This window comes from Crocodylus porosus, unplaced genomic scaffold, assembly GCF_001723895.1.
Source record: "Crocodylus porosus isolate Cpor-Errol unplaced genomic scaffold, CroPor_comp1, whole genome shotgun sequence".
NCBI lineage: Eukaryota > Metazoa > Chordata > Crocodylia > Crocodylidae > Crocodylus > Crocodylus porosus.
Window position 1 is genome coordinate 2666568 of NW_017728914.1, and position 14108 is coordinate 2680675.

The window sequence follows — 14108 nt, forward strand, 5'->3', positions numbered from 1 at the left end:
GAGAAGCATCTATGGATGCAAGTCAGCATTTTGGTTGCTTTACTAGACAGCATCGCGTTGGAGGCTCATGTTTGTCTTGTGGTCAATATGATGACCCAAGTCTCTCTTTCTTCCGTACTGCTAGCCAGCGTAGCACTGCCGAGCCTATAAGGATGCTGCAGGTTTTTCCTCCCAAGGTGGAGAACCTTGCGTTTTTCAGCGTTAAACACCATCAGGTTCTCATCCGCCCATTTGCTGAGCCTGTCCACCCTCCTGTCTTCTGGTGTGGATGCTTTGCCCCAAAGTTTGGTGTCACTGGCGAACTTGGCCAGTCCGCTTCTGACTCCAATGTCCACATCATTAATGATGTTGAACAATATGGGTCCAAGGACAAAGCCTTGGGGGACTGCACTGGTCACAGGGCACCATGATGAGTGACTTCCATCAATTACCACACTCTGGGTCTAACCATAGAGCCAGTTCTCCAGCCAGCGGATCATGGTGGACCCAAGGCCACAGTTGGCCAGTTTTGCCAAGAGGTGATCACGGGATACCAGATCAAAGGCTTTTTTGAAGTCAAGATAAACAACATCAATCTCTTCTTCCTTGTCCAGGTGATAGGTCACCTGGTCGTAGAAGGAAATGAGATTGGTCAAGCAAGACGTACCCGCAACAAACCCGTGCTGGCTATCCCTCAGGATGTTGGCATCTGCCAGTCCATTAAGGATGGCTTCTTTAACAAAATTTCTAAGACCTTCCCCGGGATTGAAGTCAGACTGATGGGCCTATAGTTAGCTGGATCAACTTTCCTCCCTTTCTTGAAGGTAGGCACCACATTGGTCTTCTTCCAGTCTTCGGGCACTTCACCAGAGCACCAGGAGTTTTCAAAGATCTGTGCCAGAGGCTGGGCTATAATGCTAGCCAGCTCCTTGAGTACCCTGGGGTGCAGATTGTCAGGGCCAGCTGACTTGACGGTATCGAGCTTCTCAAGGTGTTCCTTCATGAGGTCAGCATTAATAGAGGGCAGGGGATCTCCCTCACCCAGACCTCCCTGTTCTGTAGTGGGCATGGGCATCCCATGGGACTGATGAAAAACCAACGCAAAGTACCCAGTTAATAGGTTGGCTTTTTCCTGGGTGTCAGTTATCAGCTGTCACATCTGGTTCAGCAGGGGCCCAATGCTGCCCTTGCTTTTACTCCAGCTCCCCACATATCTGAAAAAGGACTTTTTGTTGTCCTTGATGCTTGAAGCTAGTTGGAGTTCAGTTGCAGCCTTGGCTTTCCTGGTTTGCTCCCTGCAGGACCGGACCAGTGCAGAATATTCCTCGTTGGAAGTGAATCCCATCCTCCATCCTTTGTAGGCCTTTGTTTTTTGCCTTAGGTCTGCTAGATCCCTGGAGAGCCAGGAGAGTTGCTTCTAGTTATGGCAAGGCTCCTGCTTCTCAGTAAAAGATTTTTTTTAAATGTAGTTCAGCTAATAGTGATGGCAGACAGCTCAAGTTTGTCATGCCCAGTCAACCATCCTTTATCAATATACAGGCTAAACAAGTGCCACCTATGTCTCCCTCCTCTGCAATGGCAGGGCAATGCCTTGTACTCTGCTGACATCACAGCCTAGTTACTCTTGCTAAACAAGAAGGAATTTCATAGAATTCCATATGTGAAATGTCCACAGTTCACTGCAAAAGCTGGGTCTGTACAACTCATGATTTTAAGTGCCACCTTGCAGAGGGTGGTCTGCTCCATGAGAGGAATTCCCCAGACAGGGCCTCAGATTTCAACAAAGCTCCCTCTGTAGAGATAACCTGCCCCTTGTTGTATCTTTTGGTTTATGAAAGGAAAACTGAAAAGAGGCAAAATTATTAGTATCAAAGCTTTTGGGGGTTGTGATCTCTGGGTAATCATCTTCAAGAGCTGCTGTTCTAGCCTGAAGCCCTTACTGATCAGTAATTAGCTCCTCTCGACATCTCACTTGGCCCCATGCCTCTGACCTTCCAAAGATGGCACTGACCCTCCTTTATGAATAAGAGCAGTATGACAGCTGTGTAGCCAAACGCTTATATATTCCAAGTACAGCTACTGAGTGAAAAACTTCACCTTCTTCCTACCCATCATCATCTACACGCCGATGAACTCGATATATCACAAGCAGGTAATAACTTAAAAACCTTTGGATATATCAGCGTGAAAGGCTGAAGAGAACTAAATCTTATGTATTAGTGGAGTCTTGAAGGATTAGTGAGAAATCTCATGAGAGGGCTGTCCAATTGGCAGCCTACAAGGTGTTAACATGCAGCTCCTGGGCTCCCACCCAGTTGCCACTTCCTTCATTTCTTATGCTGTTGTGGCAACCAAGGTCTCTGGGCAGGGCAGCATGGTAGGAAGGAACCTGGTGAGTCTGCTGCCTGCTCACATGGAGGGACTCATGCTCCCTGCATGGAAGTGGCAGGTGTGTGTGTCTGGGGGGTGGGGTCATACTTCCCACATGGTAGAGGGGCTTCACTGGCCAGGCATCCATGAGCTCCCAGCCATTCAGAAATTGGACAGTCCTGTTTATAGCTATGTGAACAGTTATGCAGACATACATTTAACAAGTTAAATACTATTTCAGGTTTGACCATTCATTCTTTCCTTCTTTCGAACCTTATACAGTATTCCTTGCAAAGTAAAGGCAGCTCAAGTCTTACAACAGTCTTCACTGCTGACCTAATATAATGTACAGCACTTCATACAAAATGGATTTTGCATGGTATATAGTAAAAAGACTTTGCTGAATCCTTGGCCTTATTTTACAAATTGAAGTATGAACAACTCACTCATGACCTACCAGGCGCACACAGAACAGAAAACCACAGTATAAGTTGTTTTATCTTGACAGAATCATAGCAAATTAGGGATGGAAGGGACCTCAGGAGGACTCCTAGGCCAACCCCCTGCTCAAAGCAGGACCATCCCCAAGTATATCATCCCAGCCAAGGCTTCATCTAGCCAGGTCTTAAAAAACCTCCAAGGATGGAAATTCCACAACCCCTCTGGGTAACCTGTTCCAGTGTTTTATTACCCTCCTAGTGAGAAAGTCTGTCCTACTATCTAACTTAACCTTCCCTTGGTCGATAAAAAACCCCATACTGTTCTCAAGTATAGGGGACCAGTAACATACCACAGGTGAAACTGCCTTTGGCATCTCTCAGTGTCTAAGTGCTTAATAATGCAATTCCCATATTTTTGGGATGTCCATACATGTTTGTTGAGAGCTGATAGCGGGCTCAGTGCTGTCCAAACAAAGTCCCTGCATCAACTAATGTCCAGCCTAATAGTTTGGCTCCTTCATTTTACAGTTCATTTCAGCAATATTTGTTTTTAAGAACAGTTGTAGGGAAGTAGCATTTTCCAGTAGGAAATAAAGTTCCTGGAATAAGAGAATGTTAAATCACAAGAGACAAATCCCTTTCACTTCTAGTCTTTACTGACTAAGTAGGAAAGGTACTTTTCTATTTCTAAAGATTTCCTAAGTGCACTTTCTCATCATCTACATGGGATGCAGTGGCTCTTTCAAAGCAGCAATTAGTGTTGTTTTTCAGGTACTTTGCTAGAAAAAAAGAGGACCTCTGAAAAACACAGAGAAAGAGTTCTGCTAAAAAGATCTGTGCCCCTTATGTACCTGCTGGGGGTCAAACTACCATTTTCCTACCTGGTGTCTCTGGGTTCTCCACCCCTAAAATAAAGAGAGGTTTGTGAGGTTGGGGATGGGAGAGTTCCTGAATGACTGACTCCCTCCTGGAAGAAGAGATAGGACATGTGTGTGCAGTAGGGAGGGGAGAAAACATCCATTTTTCCCTGAGGCAGGGAATGGGTGAGGGGACTTAACTGGGTTAAAAACACACCTTTCCCCACACAATGCCCTGCCAAGATGGTCATTCAGTACTGATTTGTGTAGCAGTCCCTCTTTTAGAGAAACAGTGATTTATAAGGAAAAATCAGCACAATCAAGGAAAAAAAACCCACATCAGTAAATAGCTGCTTCAGCAACCATTCTTGTTTGTTTGAAGAATCCTCACTGTGAATTCCTCAGGTAAAGATGGCTTTCTGGAAGCTCTAACAAGCTGCAGAATCAAAATGAAGTTCTTCAGGATGGAATTAAAGCAGGAAATGATAGAAGGATAGAAGCAAAACCTTCTCAGGTAATACAAACTAGAGCTGTTTGAGGACATGGGAATGTAATGGCAAGTGCGTTGTATGGCTGGGGTGAGTGGGGGAGGGCAGAGGATGTCTTTGACAAGCAACAAAATAAATAAAGAAGCTGAGGAAACCCTGCTGTCCAGACAACACAGAGACACAGCGCTGACATTGTTTATGCACATTCAAGCTGTGTGAAACAAAAGCACTTGCACTACAAAACTCTGCAGTGCTTCACAGGCATGTCCTCCAACTCCCAGCAACCAACATGATCCTAATGGGACTCTCAGAATTCTCCCTCCCCAATCCCAGCAGGGCCCAGAACAGAGAGAGAACAAGCAAAGAGGAAAGATCACACTGAGAAGGGACAAGAACAGCAGAGACCTTATCAAAGAATATAAAATCCAGAGAATTAAAGATAGGCATTTTTTAAAAGGAGGAAGGATTGGGAAAGGAGTGAGAAGAAAAGGGGAACTAAGGAAAATACCTGAGTCACAAAGCAAGGGCCTGCAGACTAGAGGAGGCAAAACCAAAAGGAGCTACTTCACACGAAGTTGGTTTTATATAAGCCTCATGCCAGTTATAAAGCTACCAACAATATTGTCCAAAACAGTCCCGGTTTTGGAAAGAGAAGGTGATCTATATTCTGCTCTAAAATACTACTAGCTACACTTTCAAAAATGAAATAGGAATAGAACTGATAATGGAATGTCCTCCAGCACTATCAATAGAGCAGTAGAGTATAATTTACATTCAACTCAGAAGGGATCAAAGAAGATCCCTTCAAAATACATTTAAGGAGACGTGATCTGGGTCACAGGTGTCCAATCCAACCCAAGACCTCTGCTAATGGAATCAGCAGATTCATTCTCTGCCAGAGGGATTGCAAACCTTCCCTTTGAGCTCGTGGCCAGGACATCACGTTTGATCAGGTAAAGAATGAGATCCAATGAGAGGACCAAAGGTCTCTCTCTGCCCTAACCTACTGTGAAGGAACTTAGCTGCACAGTTGGCACTGGAACATGAGCCCACAGTTCCTGTGTTCAGAAAAAGCTGGAACCAGCATTCCCCAAACAACCTGCCAAGAAATTGACGTTTCACAAAGAGGGATTGTGCTTACATATGTTTTCAATTACCAGCCTTGTCAGTGGGACTGGAGGGGCTTTTATTACAGCAATAAGGGAAGCACCTCCCTTTGGGAATTCCAGCCCTCTGCTGGGTAGAGGGGGCAGGAGCGGGAAATACCTTACATCAGGAGGGGAAAGAGTATAGTACCTAAATACCTAAAATCCAAAGGTTCCCTTCCTACTTCTCTGGAGTTCCATTGGTTTAAAATAGCACATAGCACCAGAATAACCAGTAAAATAAGTCCCACCTGAAAGGACTTGTGAGTAGCAGAGCTCTGACACATGAGTACCAGACTCAGAAACTGCTGCTTTAGGAATTGGAATTGCTGCTGCTCATAAAGAATTTTGGAAAAACAGGGGACTTCAGAAGCGCATTTACCCCCCGCCCCCCCAAGTAGGATCATCCGTGTCTAAACTATTCTAAACAAATGTTTTGTCTAACTTCACTTAAAAAAAAACAAAACAATAAAACTTTCAGTGATAGATTCCACAACTTTTCTTTGAGAATCTGTTCTAGTGCTTCATCACCTTCATAGCTACATAATTCTTCATAATATCTAAGGCTGCTTCTTGTCCAGCTAGTAGTCTTTAAACAAAATCTTCCTTTCTCCAAGCTAAATAATCGTAATTCTTCCAACCTTTTTTTTTTTGGATATCATACTTTCTAAATCTCTAGTAATTTTGCTTTTCTTTTCTGGATTCTATTCAATTTTTCCATTTTATTTTTAAGGTCGGTGCTTCAAAACTAGAGCCAGTACTCCAGGTGAGGCTTCACACCAGTGCTAGCTAGAATGAAAAAACCCACTTCCGGTGACTGACATACAGCACTCCTATTTTTACATCCCAGTATGGTTAGCCCCTTGATTACTGTGCCATGTTGAGAGAGAATTCCTCAATGCCAGGTTCCTGTTCAACATAGACTATGACTACAGTTGGATACAGAAGCAGCAGCTCTGGAGAGGCAATACAGCTTGTACCACACAGAGACTCTGATCTGGGAGGAAATGGACTTCCAGGATACCTTATTCTGTACTTACCTGCAAAAAAACAAGATTCTTCAGCAGGCAGTAGGACAAGGAAATATAGCCAGGACTCTGAGAAATAGTCTTAACATAAGGTGCTTGGACAACTCCCGGCACCACTGATCCCAACACAATCAGCATAAAATTAAGCTCCTCCTCTTCAAAACTTCTCACTGAGTTTTACATCACTTTTATACACAAAGGAAAAAAAGGCCATTAGCTGTTATATCTTCTAATGACTTTTTGGAGGATTATTGTAAATCTATTATTTGCACTGTTTTAAAGAAATAAAAAAGTAGCATGTTTTACACAGGACTCAATATTAAGTTCCTCATTAAGTCCTGGGGAGCCTCCTAGGATGGATATTAATCCTCTTGCTAATGTAAGCCAGTTGCATCCTATTCGTGTATCACCTGGATTTGAATGTTGCAGCAATTGCTATTAGGCAGGAATGCGTGTGCAAACCCACAAAGGAAGTGGAGCTCCTGGAAGAGCAAGGGACACAGAAAAACAAATCTCTGCAACATTATCACTATCTGGATCTACACCACTTCTTTTGTTATACCACACAACCCTTAAAAACTGAGTGTGCAGAGGGACATGTGAAACCTACTCTAGACTTTATATTGCTGTACCTAACATCCAGTTGGGTTTCAGTTAATTTTGGAATCAGCTCAGAGAGCAACTGATCTTTTGTGTGATCAAGCTCATATTTCAAGTTCATTACATTTTCACAGGCTGGGAGTCTCCAATAAGTTGAACTTGCTTTTGTACGAGCACAGAATCCCTTCCTTCCCTTCTTTTTGCTTTTAGCTCCATAAATATTACATAGTAATCAGACAGACACTTTGCATAGTACACTCAGCAAGATTGAGAAGAGAGTACCAACAATGGCCTGCTATAGTACAAAAAAGATGAGGGGAGATGCAGCCCACAGGCAATAGTATGAGCAGACATAGTATATACCATGCTAACTTCTCAGCAAGCTTCTCTGATCTTAGGTGTACCAAGCACAAGTGCAGCACATCTTGCCAAACAGGGAAATTGCAGAAATAAAGGATGGATTTAGTGAGTGGATTGGGAAGTTCACAGACCAAGTGCTTAAATGGCAACCCATGGATACTCAACATATAATCACTTTGATGACCATGAAAGCTTGGCTGGGCCTACACATGAAATTTAAATGATCAAATTAAAATAACAGTGCAAGATCATGACTGGGAACCTTGCGAAATGAAGCAATCCCAATTGATTTAATCTCCTGTGTTGGTTGCAAACATACCTAATGTCTTATGCTAAACCAGTAATAAATAACTGTATATCCCTAGGTGACTATCCTCCTTGTTGACACATCCTCCCTTGCTTGAGGCATATTTCTCAGAACTGGCATTCAAATCAAGAGCCATCCCATTTGATTTAAGTATAAGCTCTGGACTGATCTACAGCTTGCAAAAACAAGTTTCACAGCTAGAAAACCGAAAACAAGATCCAAACAGTTAGCAATTGTAAGATGATGGTCCCTCCCCATCTGCTTTGTTCAGACTTTAAACTCACCAACTATGAAGGAGGTATGCTTTGAAGCTATTCAGCTGAAGAGCATAAGAATGAAATAGAGTTTCTGGCAAGATGGCTCCAGGAGAGCAAGAAATCACTGCAGCATTGTAACCTGAGCCCAGCTGATCATTCTCCAGGAAGGATCCATGCCACTGAAGGCAGCAAAGACTGAAACTGCTTTCTTCCTGCTTTGGTGAGAGACACTATTGCAGCTAACATATACTAGGACTTTTATGATAGCTCATTTACTGAATATTGGGAAGGAGTCTCTGTCATTTAGTTTGCTAGCTTGTTTGTGGCATAATTATTAAAGCCTTTCTGTCATTAATTAAGCAAGGTGTTGTGTCAATCCTTAACTGCACTAGATTCGAATCCTGCTTTTGACTGCAACACACTTTTTTATTAATAGTATGTTGATATTCCAACAGAGACTCTGGAAAAGGAAGGCAAATGTAAATAGGTTACAAGTGCTTTGGTTGCCTCTCTCAGACACTGTTCTTAATACTAAGCCACTCACTTTTCAGGGAGAGAAAACCAGACCCTCACCATATAAATAATTGAACTGCCATTGGCTACTTGACTAATTGAAAGAAAAATCATCATCGGAACATGGAAAAAAGTGAAGAAAGGGGAAAGAAGGGCAGAGCCACTCTGCTGACACTGCATTCCAACTCTCATTTCTCAGACAGAGAAGGGATTCTTCTTTACCCTTGGGATAAAAATGATTAAGATTTGAAAGAAAAGAGCAGCAACTAAAATGGTGTGAATTTAAATATTTCACAGGCAAGAATGTGGTGAAGGCAGGAGATGGCCAAGTGCAGCTCGCATCTTTCTGAAAGCAGGGCTCAATGCACAGCCAAATCCATTAAACAAATGTAAGTACAGCTGTGTAATTTTAATTGAAAGCCAGTAAAAAATTAAAGGCTGCCCTAGTTATACCAAATTGGAACTGAGCATTTGAGGTACTTCTTCAGGAAGTTTTAACGCTCAAGAGAGATGCTACAGCACTGATTCACTTCAGCAAGAACAATGGAAAGTAATAACTTCTCCACATACAGTTTACTAAAAATATCAGCCTCAGCCAGCTTGTTTCCCTTTCCCCAGAGAACAAGCTCCCCAGGCTTACAAGCAAAGGATGTCACATAGACCTGTGGTTTCCCAGGAACTTTTGTACCAATGGATCAGTGTTAACCCTCAGCATTTCTTATGGATGGATCAAACTTTTAACTGTAAAGACCACAGATCTGGGCATAGCCCAGAGTGATACAAGGATCACCAACATTGGAAACAACCAATTTAGAGCGCTATTTATCTAGTTCCCTACCCTTCCAAAAAAGAGCAGAAATCCTTGAGTGCTAAATGCCTGACAGGGAACCCAAGCCTTCAAACCTCTTTTCATCACTTTAATCCACTGTTAAGTAGCATGCATTTGAGCCTGAATCATTTTCAACCCTTGCCATACTAATGAGAAAGGCAGCTCGGCCCTACACAGGCTTTCCATTATTACTATACAACCTGCCCTTTCAGTAACCACTGCACATACGACACTGTCCAAATTCAAGAGTTTACACTAGCAACAGAAAAAGGACAATAAGAAGCCCTTCTTTAGGCACGTAGGGAACAGGAGGTAAACAAATGGAGGCCACTGCTTAACAACTCAGGACAGCTGGTTATTGACAGTCAGGAGAAAACTGAACTCCTGAATGACTACTTTGATTCAGTATTTCACTGGACTAAGGGGAAAATCATACTAGATAAGGTTCAAAATGGGCATGGTGGGAATGACCGTCTTCCTACTGTTGTCATTGAGCTGGTGCGTGATAAGTTAGAAAAGTTAGACATGTATAAGTCAGCAGGACTGGATGAACTTCATCTGAGAGTGCTGAAGGAGTTGGCCAAAGTCATCGTGGGACCTCTGGTGAAACCCTTTCAAAGCTCATGGAGCTCAAGGGAGGTTCCTGAAGACTGGAAGAGAGCCAATGTTGTGCCCATCTTCAAAAAGGGAAGGAGAGGACCCAGGCAGCTATACGCCAATTAGCCTAACTTTTATCCCAGGGAAAATCCTGACTGGCCACTGGTGTTTGTAAATGGGTCATGGTACAAAAAAGGTTGAGAAACACTGCTCTATACAACCCCCTGCTATTATCCCCACACAGTGGTGACACTCCTTCCTCTGACAGAATCACAGAAAGTTAGGATTGGAAAGGACCTCAGGAAATCATCTAGTCCAACCCCCTGCTCAGAGCAGGACTGGCCCCAAATAGATCATCCCAGGCAAAGCTTTGTGTAGCCAGGTTCTGAAAACTCCCAAGGATTAAGCTTCCACCACCACTCTGGATAACCTTTTCCAGTGTTTTACTACCCCCCTAGTGAGACAATTCTTCCTAATATCTAACCTAAACTTCCCTTGCTGCAACTTGAGACTGTTGCTTCTTGTTCTGATATCTGCTAGTACTAAGAACAGCCTAGCTCCATCCTCTTTCAAACTTCCCTTTCAGGTAGTTGAAGACTGCTATTAAGTTTCTTCTTCTCTAGACTAAATAAGCCCAGCTCCCACAGTCTTTCCTCATAAGTTATGTCCCCCAGCCTCCTCACCATTTTTGTCACCCTCTGCTTGACTCTCTTTAATTTGTCCACATCCTTTTTGTAGTGAGGGCCCCCAAACTGAACACAGTACTCCAGAAGTCACTTCACCAGTGCTGAATAGAGGGGAAAAATCACTTCCATTGACCTACTGGCAACACACCTACCAATGCAGCCCATATCATTAGTCTTCTTGGGAACTAGGGCACACTGCTGACTTGTATCCAGCATATCGTCCACTGTAACCCCCCCAGGTCCTTTTCTGCAGCCAGTCAGCCCCCAACCCATACTAGTGCATGGGATTGTTCTGTCCTAAATGCAGGAGTTTGCACTTGTCCTTGCTGAGCCTTATGAGGTGCCTTTTGGTCCAATACTCCAATTTGTCTAAGTCACTCTGAATCCTAGCCCTACCCTCCAGTGTATCTACTAATCCCCTGTTTGGTGTCATCTGCAAAGTTGCTGAGGGTGTACTCTATGCCATGTTCCAGGTCATTGATGAAGACATTGAACAAAACCAGCCTCACAACTGATCCCTGGGGCACTCCACTTGATACTGGCTGCTAACTAGACATCAAGCCTTTGGTTACTACTCAGTGACCCTGATGCTCCAGTCAGTTTTCTATCCACCTTACAGTCCATTCATCCAGCCTATACACCCTTCATCCAGCCCATACTTCCTTAAAATGATTATGAAATGATATCCAAAAGGACTGCAAGGTTTATACGTTATCTATCTAGGTGAGCCATATCCTGCCCAAGGGCATTAGAAATGCTTAAGTGATAGAAAAGATAATTCCTTTATCTATGCCATCAATCTGACCAGGACACCTAGTAGAACTCTCATTTTTTTTAGTTGGTATTTACTCCAAATCAGTGCAATGTCACCCATCAGCAAACATGGCTACCTAACTGCCCTCCCAAGAGCAGCTGTGAAAGCTGCTAAGGCATCACTGGGGTTGGGGACCAGCAGTGGTATCTCAGCAGTAAACAGAATCCTAAACCTAGCCAGATCATCTGCAAACAGTGAGGGAGGTTGGAGAGAGTTTCACTGCAGCACTGCAAAAACATTCCTGTTATGCTAATGTGCGAGTCACTTCCAGAAAGATGCCAGAAGCACCTGGCAGCCTGTCAACCTTCTTACTGAAACAAATTAAAGCGCAGCTCAAGACAGATCAGCTAAAGAGGAAAAATTATACTATCTATAAATATGCTAATTCAGGTGTAGGAAAGAAGGATGAGGGGTTTGAAGCTGAACTGTAACTAGTTTCACTTATAAGGGGTTGAGATGAACACCTAAATAAAACGAAGCTGAGGAGACAGATTACCATGACAGTCTGCAATGTGATGAGCACTTACAAGCCACCGTGTCAGATTACAAGCAGGGACCTTCATCTACTAGGACATGGGTAGGTACCCCTATCTTCATCTCACAATTTTATTGAAAAATTAACATGCCAGCCAAGACAGGAGGCCCAAAATAGGAAGAAGAATGGTAAGGTTTCCCTGACAGAGAAGGAACCTTTGTACTTGTATGTACTTGGGAGTACAAAACTGTACCCTCCTAAGATAAAGTGTTACCTGGGGAAGTATAAAAGGAAGTAAAGATTCAGAACAGACGAAGAGCTGGAGCTGAGGGAACAATAACTCCTTCAGTACAGAAATGGAAAACCTGGGCAGAGATAAACACAACACCTAAAAAAAGAAATAAAATAATGCTGTGGGAACTGCTGCACCCATATAATGATGGGGTGAGTGCTACAACACATTAGAAAATCACCTATGAATAGTGATGAGCAACATTTGCATATCCTATTCTCAACTGCTCTAAAACAAAGGAACAAAAAGGAAAGAAGCCTGGGGCTCATGGAGGGGCCTAACATAAATTTAAGTAGGTGAATTCAGCTCCATTCAACAGGTAAATCACACACTTATGAAACAGCAACAGGAAACAGGCTTATTAATGAGACTCAACCACCTCTGGGATGCTCCCTAGAGATCCCCTTCTCTAAGCCTAGTCACACTTGCCTGAAATTCCCCCCCCCCCTTTTTTTTTTTTTTTTTTTTACAGAATAGTAATTACTTTCACTCCTCAGAAAAAATGCTTTTCAGATGCTAGAAGCTGCCTTGAGCATTCTCAAAGACTGATGCTACTCACCCTTTGAGGCTGCAGGTAGTGGTCAGAGAAATCCATTGAAGAGAAGGCAGAAATGAGGTCAGGATGTAAAAGGGAAAGGAAATTCAAAATGAACAAACAATACTGTAATATTAAATGACCAAATCTTGCCCCCACTATCCCCATAGTCTCAGGCCCAGCACAATGCTTAGGATCCATAGGAAAAGATCTGTGTCACCATAAAGAAGCAGGGCTATGAAAGTGCAAAATCTACAGCACATTACATACCCTCCCCTTCTGGGCCCACCTTCCCTACCACTACAAGGTAAATAGCTTCCCAGTAACTAGCACCAATAGCACTCCTTCTAAAGAAAGTTTGGTATCCTCCCAAAGTATTCCCACTATCTTCTTACTCATCTGAACTGGCTAAGGAAACGGGGGGGGGGGCACTGAGTATAGCACTCACACTTTGTTTGAGCAGAAAACATCACTGTCAGCTTAGCAAAGAGGTCTTCATTCTCAAATCGCTCTTCCTTGGCTTTGGTCCAGAAACAGTCCTGGGAAAGGTCCTCAACTATAATCTGTAGTGGAGGCAAGGCAACAATTTATGGTCAGAAGCAGAATAAGACCCCACACTACTTATCCAACATCATACACAATCTCACAACTCCCTGGTTGGTCTTTCAGTACCTTCAGTGGGCTCCTGCCCAAGCCTTTTGTCATAGCCCTTCAGCAGGGATAGAGATACGGAAAAGGGTGTTTTTTGTTTCGAACTGAACATTATCCCCTTCCCTCTGCCTATCTCCAAAACCCATGTCTCCCTTTGAGAGGAGGAGTATGACCTTCAATGAACAGTGAGGGGGTAGGGGGACACCCCTGCATGTGAGGCAGGAGAACAGGAATGGGTAGGGATAGGAAGGAATATGGGCAGGGGAGAGGGAATTGTTGCTTTATTTTAAGGAGACACTGAATGTAGGTTGAAAAGCAAGATTGGCTTTGGCAGGTGAGAGGGGATGCTCTTCTTTGTTAGGGCAGCAGGAGTGGCTGGGATGAACTGCTTTTAAATGTCAGGGTTTTGGGGGGTTGTTTTGTTGTATTTCCTCATTTGAATTGGTTTCTATTTTTTATCTTTATTGTAAGTTCATAGAATCATAGAAGTAGAGTCAGAAGGGACCTCGTAGATCTTCAAGTCCGACCCCCCGCCTATGCAGGAGAAAAACTAGGCTCAGATGACTCCAGCCAGATAGGGATCAAGCCTCTTCTTACAGACCCTCAGGTAAGAGCCAGCACCACTTTCCTTGGAAGTTGGTTCCAGTTCCTAGCCGCCTTAACTGTGAAGTAGTTCTTACGGATGTCTAATCTAAACCTACTCTCCAACAACTTGTGGCCGTTATTCCTTGTTATACCAGGGGACACTAGGGGAAACAAGGTCTCTCCCAAACCCTTCTGGTCCCCCCTAGTGAGTTTATAGACTGTCACCAGGTCCCCCCTCAGCCTTCTCTTGTGAAGGCTGAACAGGTTCAGGTCCCGCAGTCTCTCGCTGTAGGGTCTGCC

The 14108-nt window shown here is 43.5% G+C and overlaps 1 protein-coding gene across 2 annotated transcripts in view; it reads right to left on the reverse strand.

Moving 5' to 3' along the window:
* The window catches only part of LOC109309916 (protein diaphanous homolog 1-like), a 71564-nt gene that overhangs the window by 53139 nt on the left and 4317 nt on the right, over positions 1–14108 (reverse strand). For both annotated transcript variants that reach the window (XR_002101082.1, XM_019534810.1), the window contains exons 2-3: positions 13021–13135; positions 12597–12605 (exon numbers count right to left, since the gene is read on the reverse strand). Coding sequence is in view for 1 of the 2 variants with exons in the window: in XM_019534810.1 (XP_019390355.1) it covers positions 12597–12605; positions 13021–13135 (124 nt within the window). In the remaining variant the exon portion in view is untranslated. The remainder of the gene's footprint in view (positions 1–12596; positions 12606–13020; positions 13136–14108) is intronic.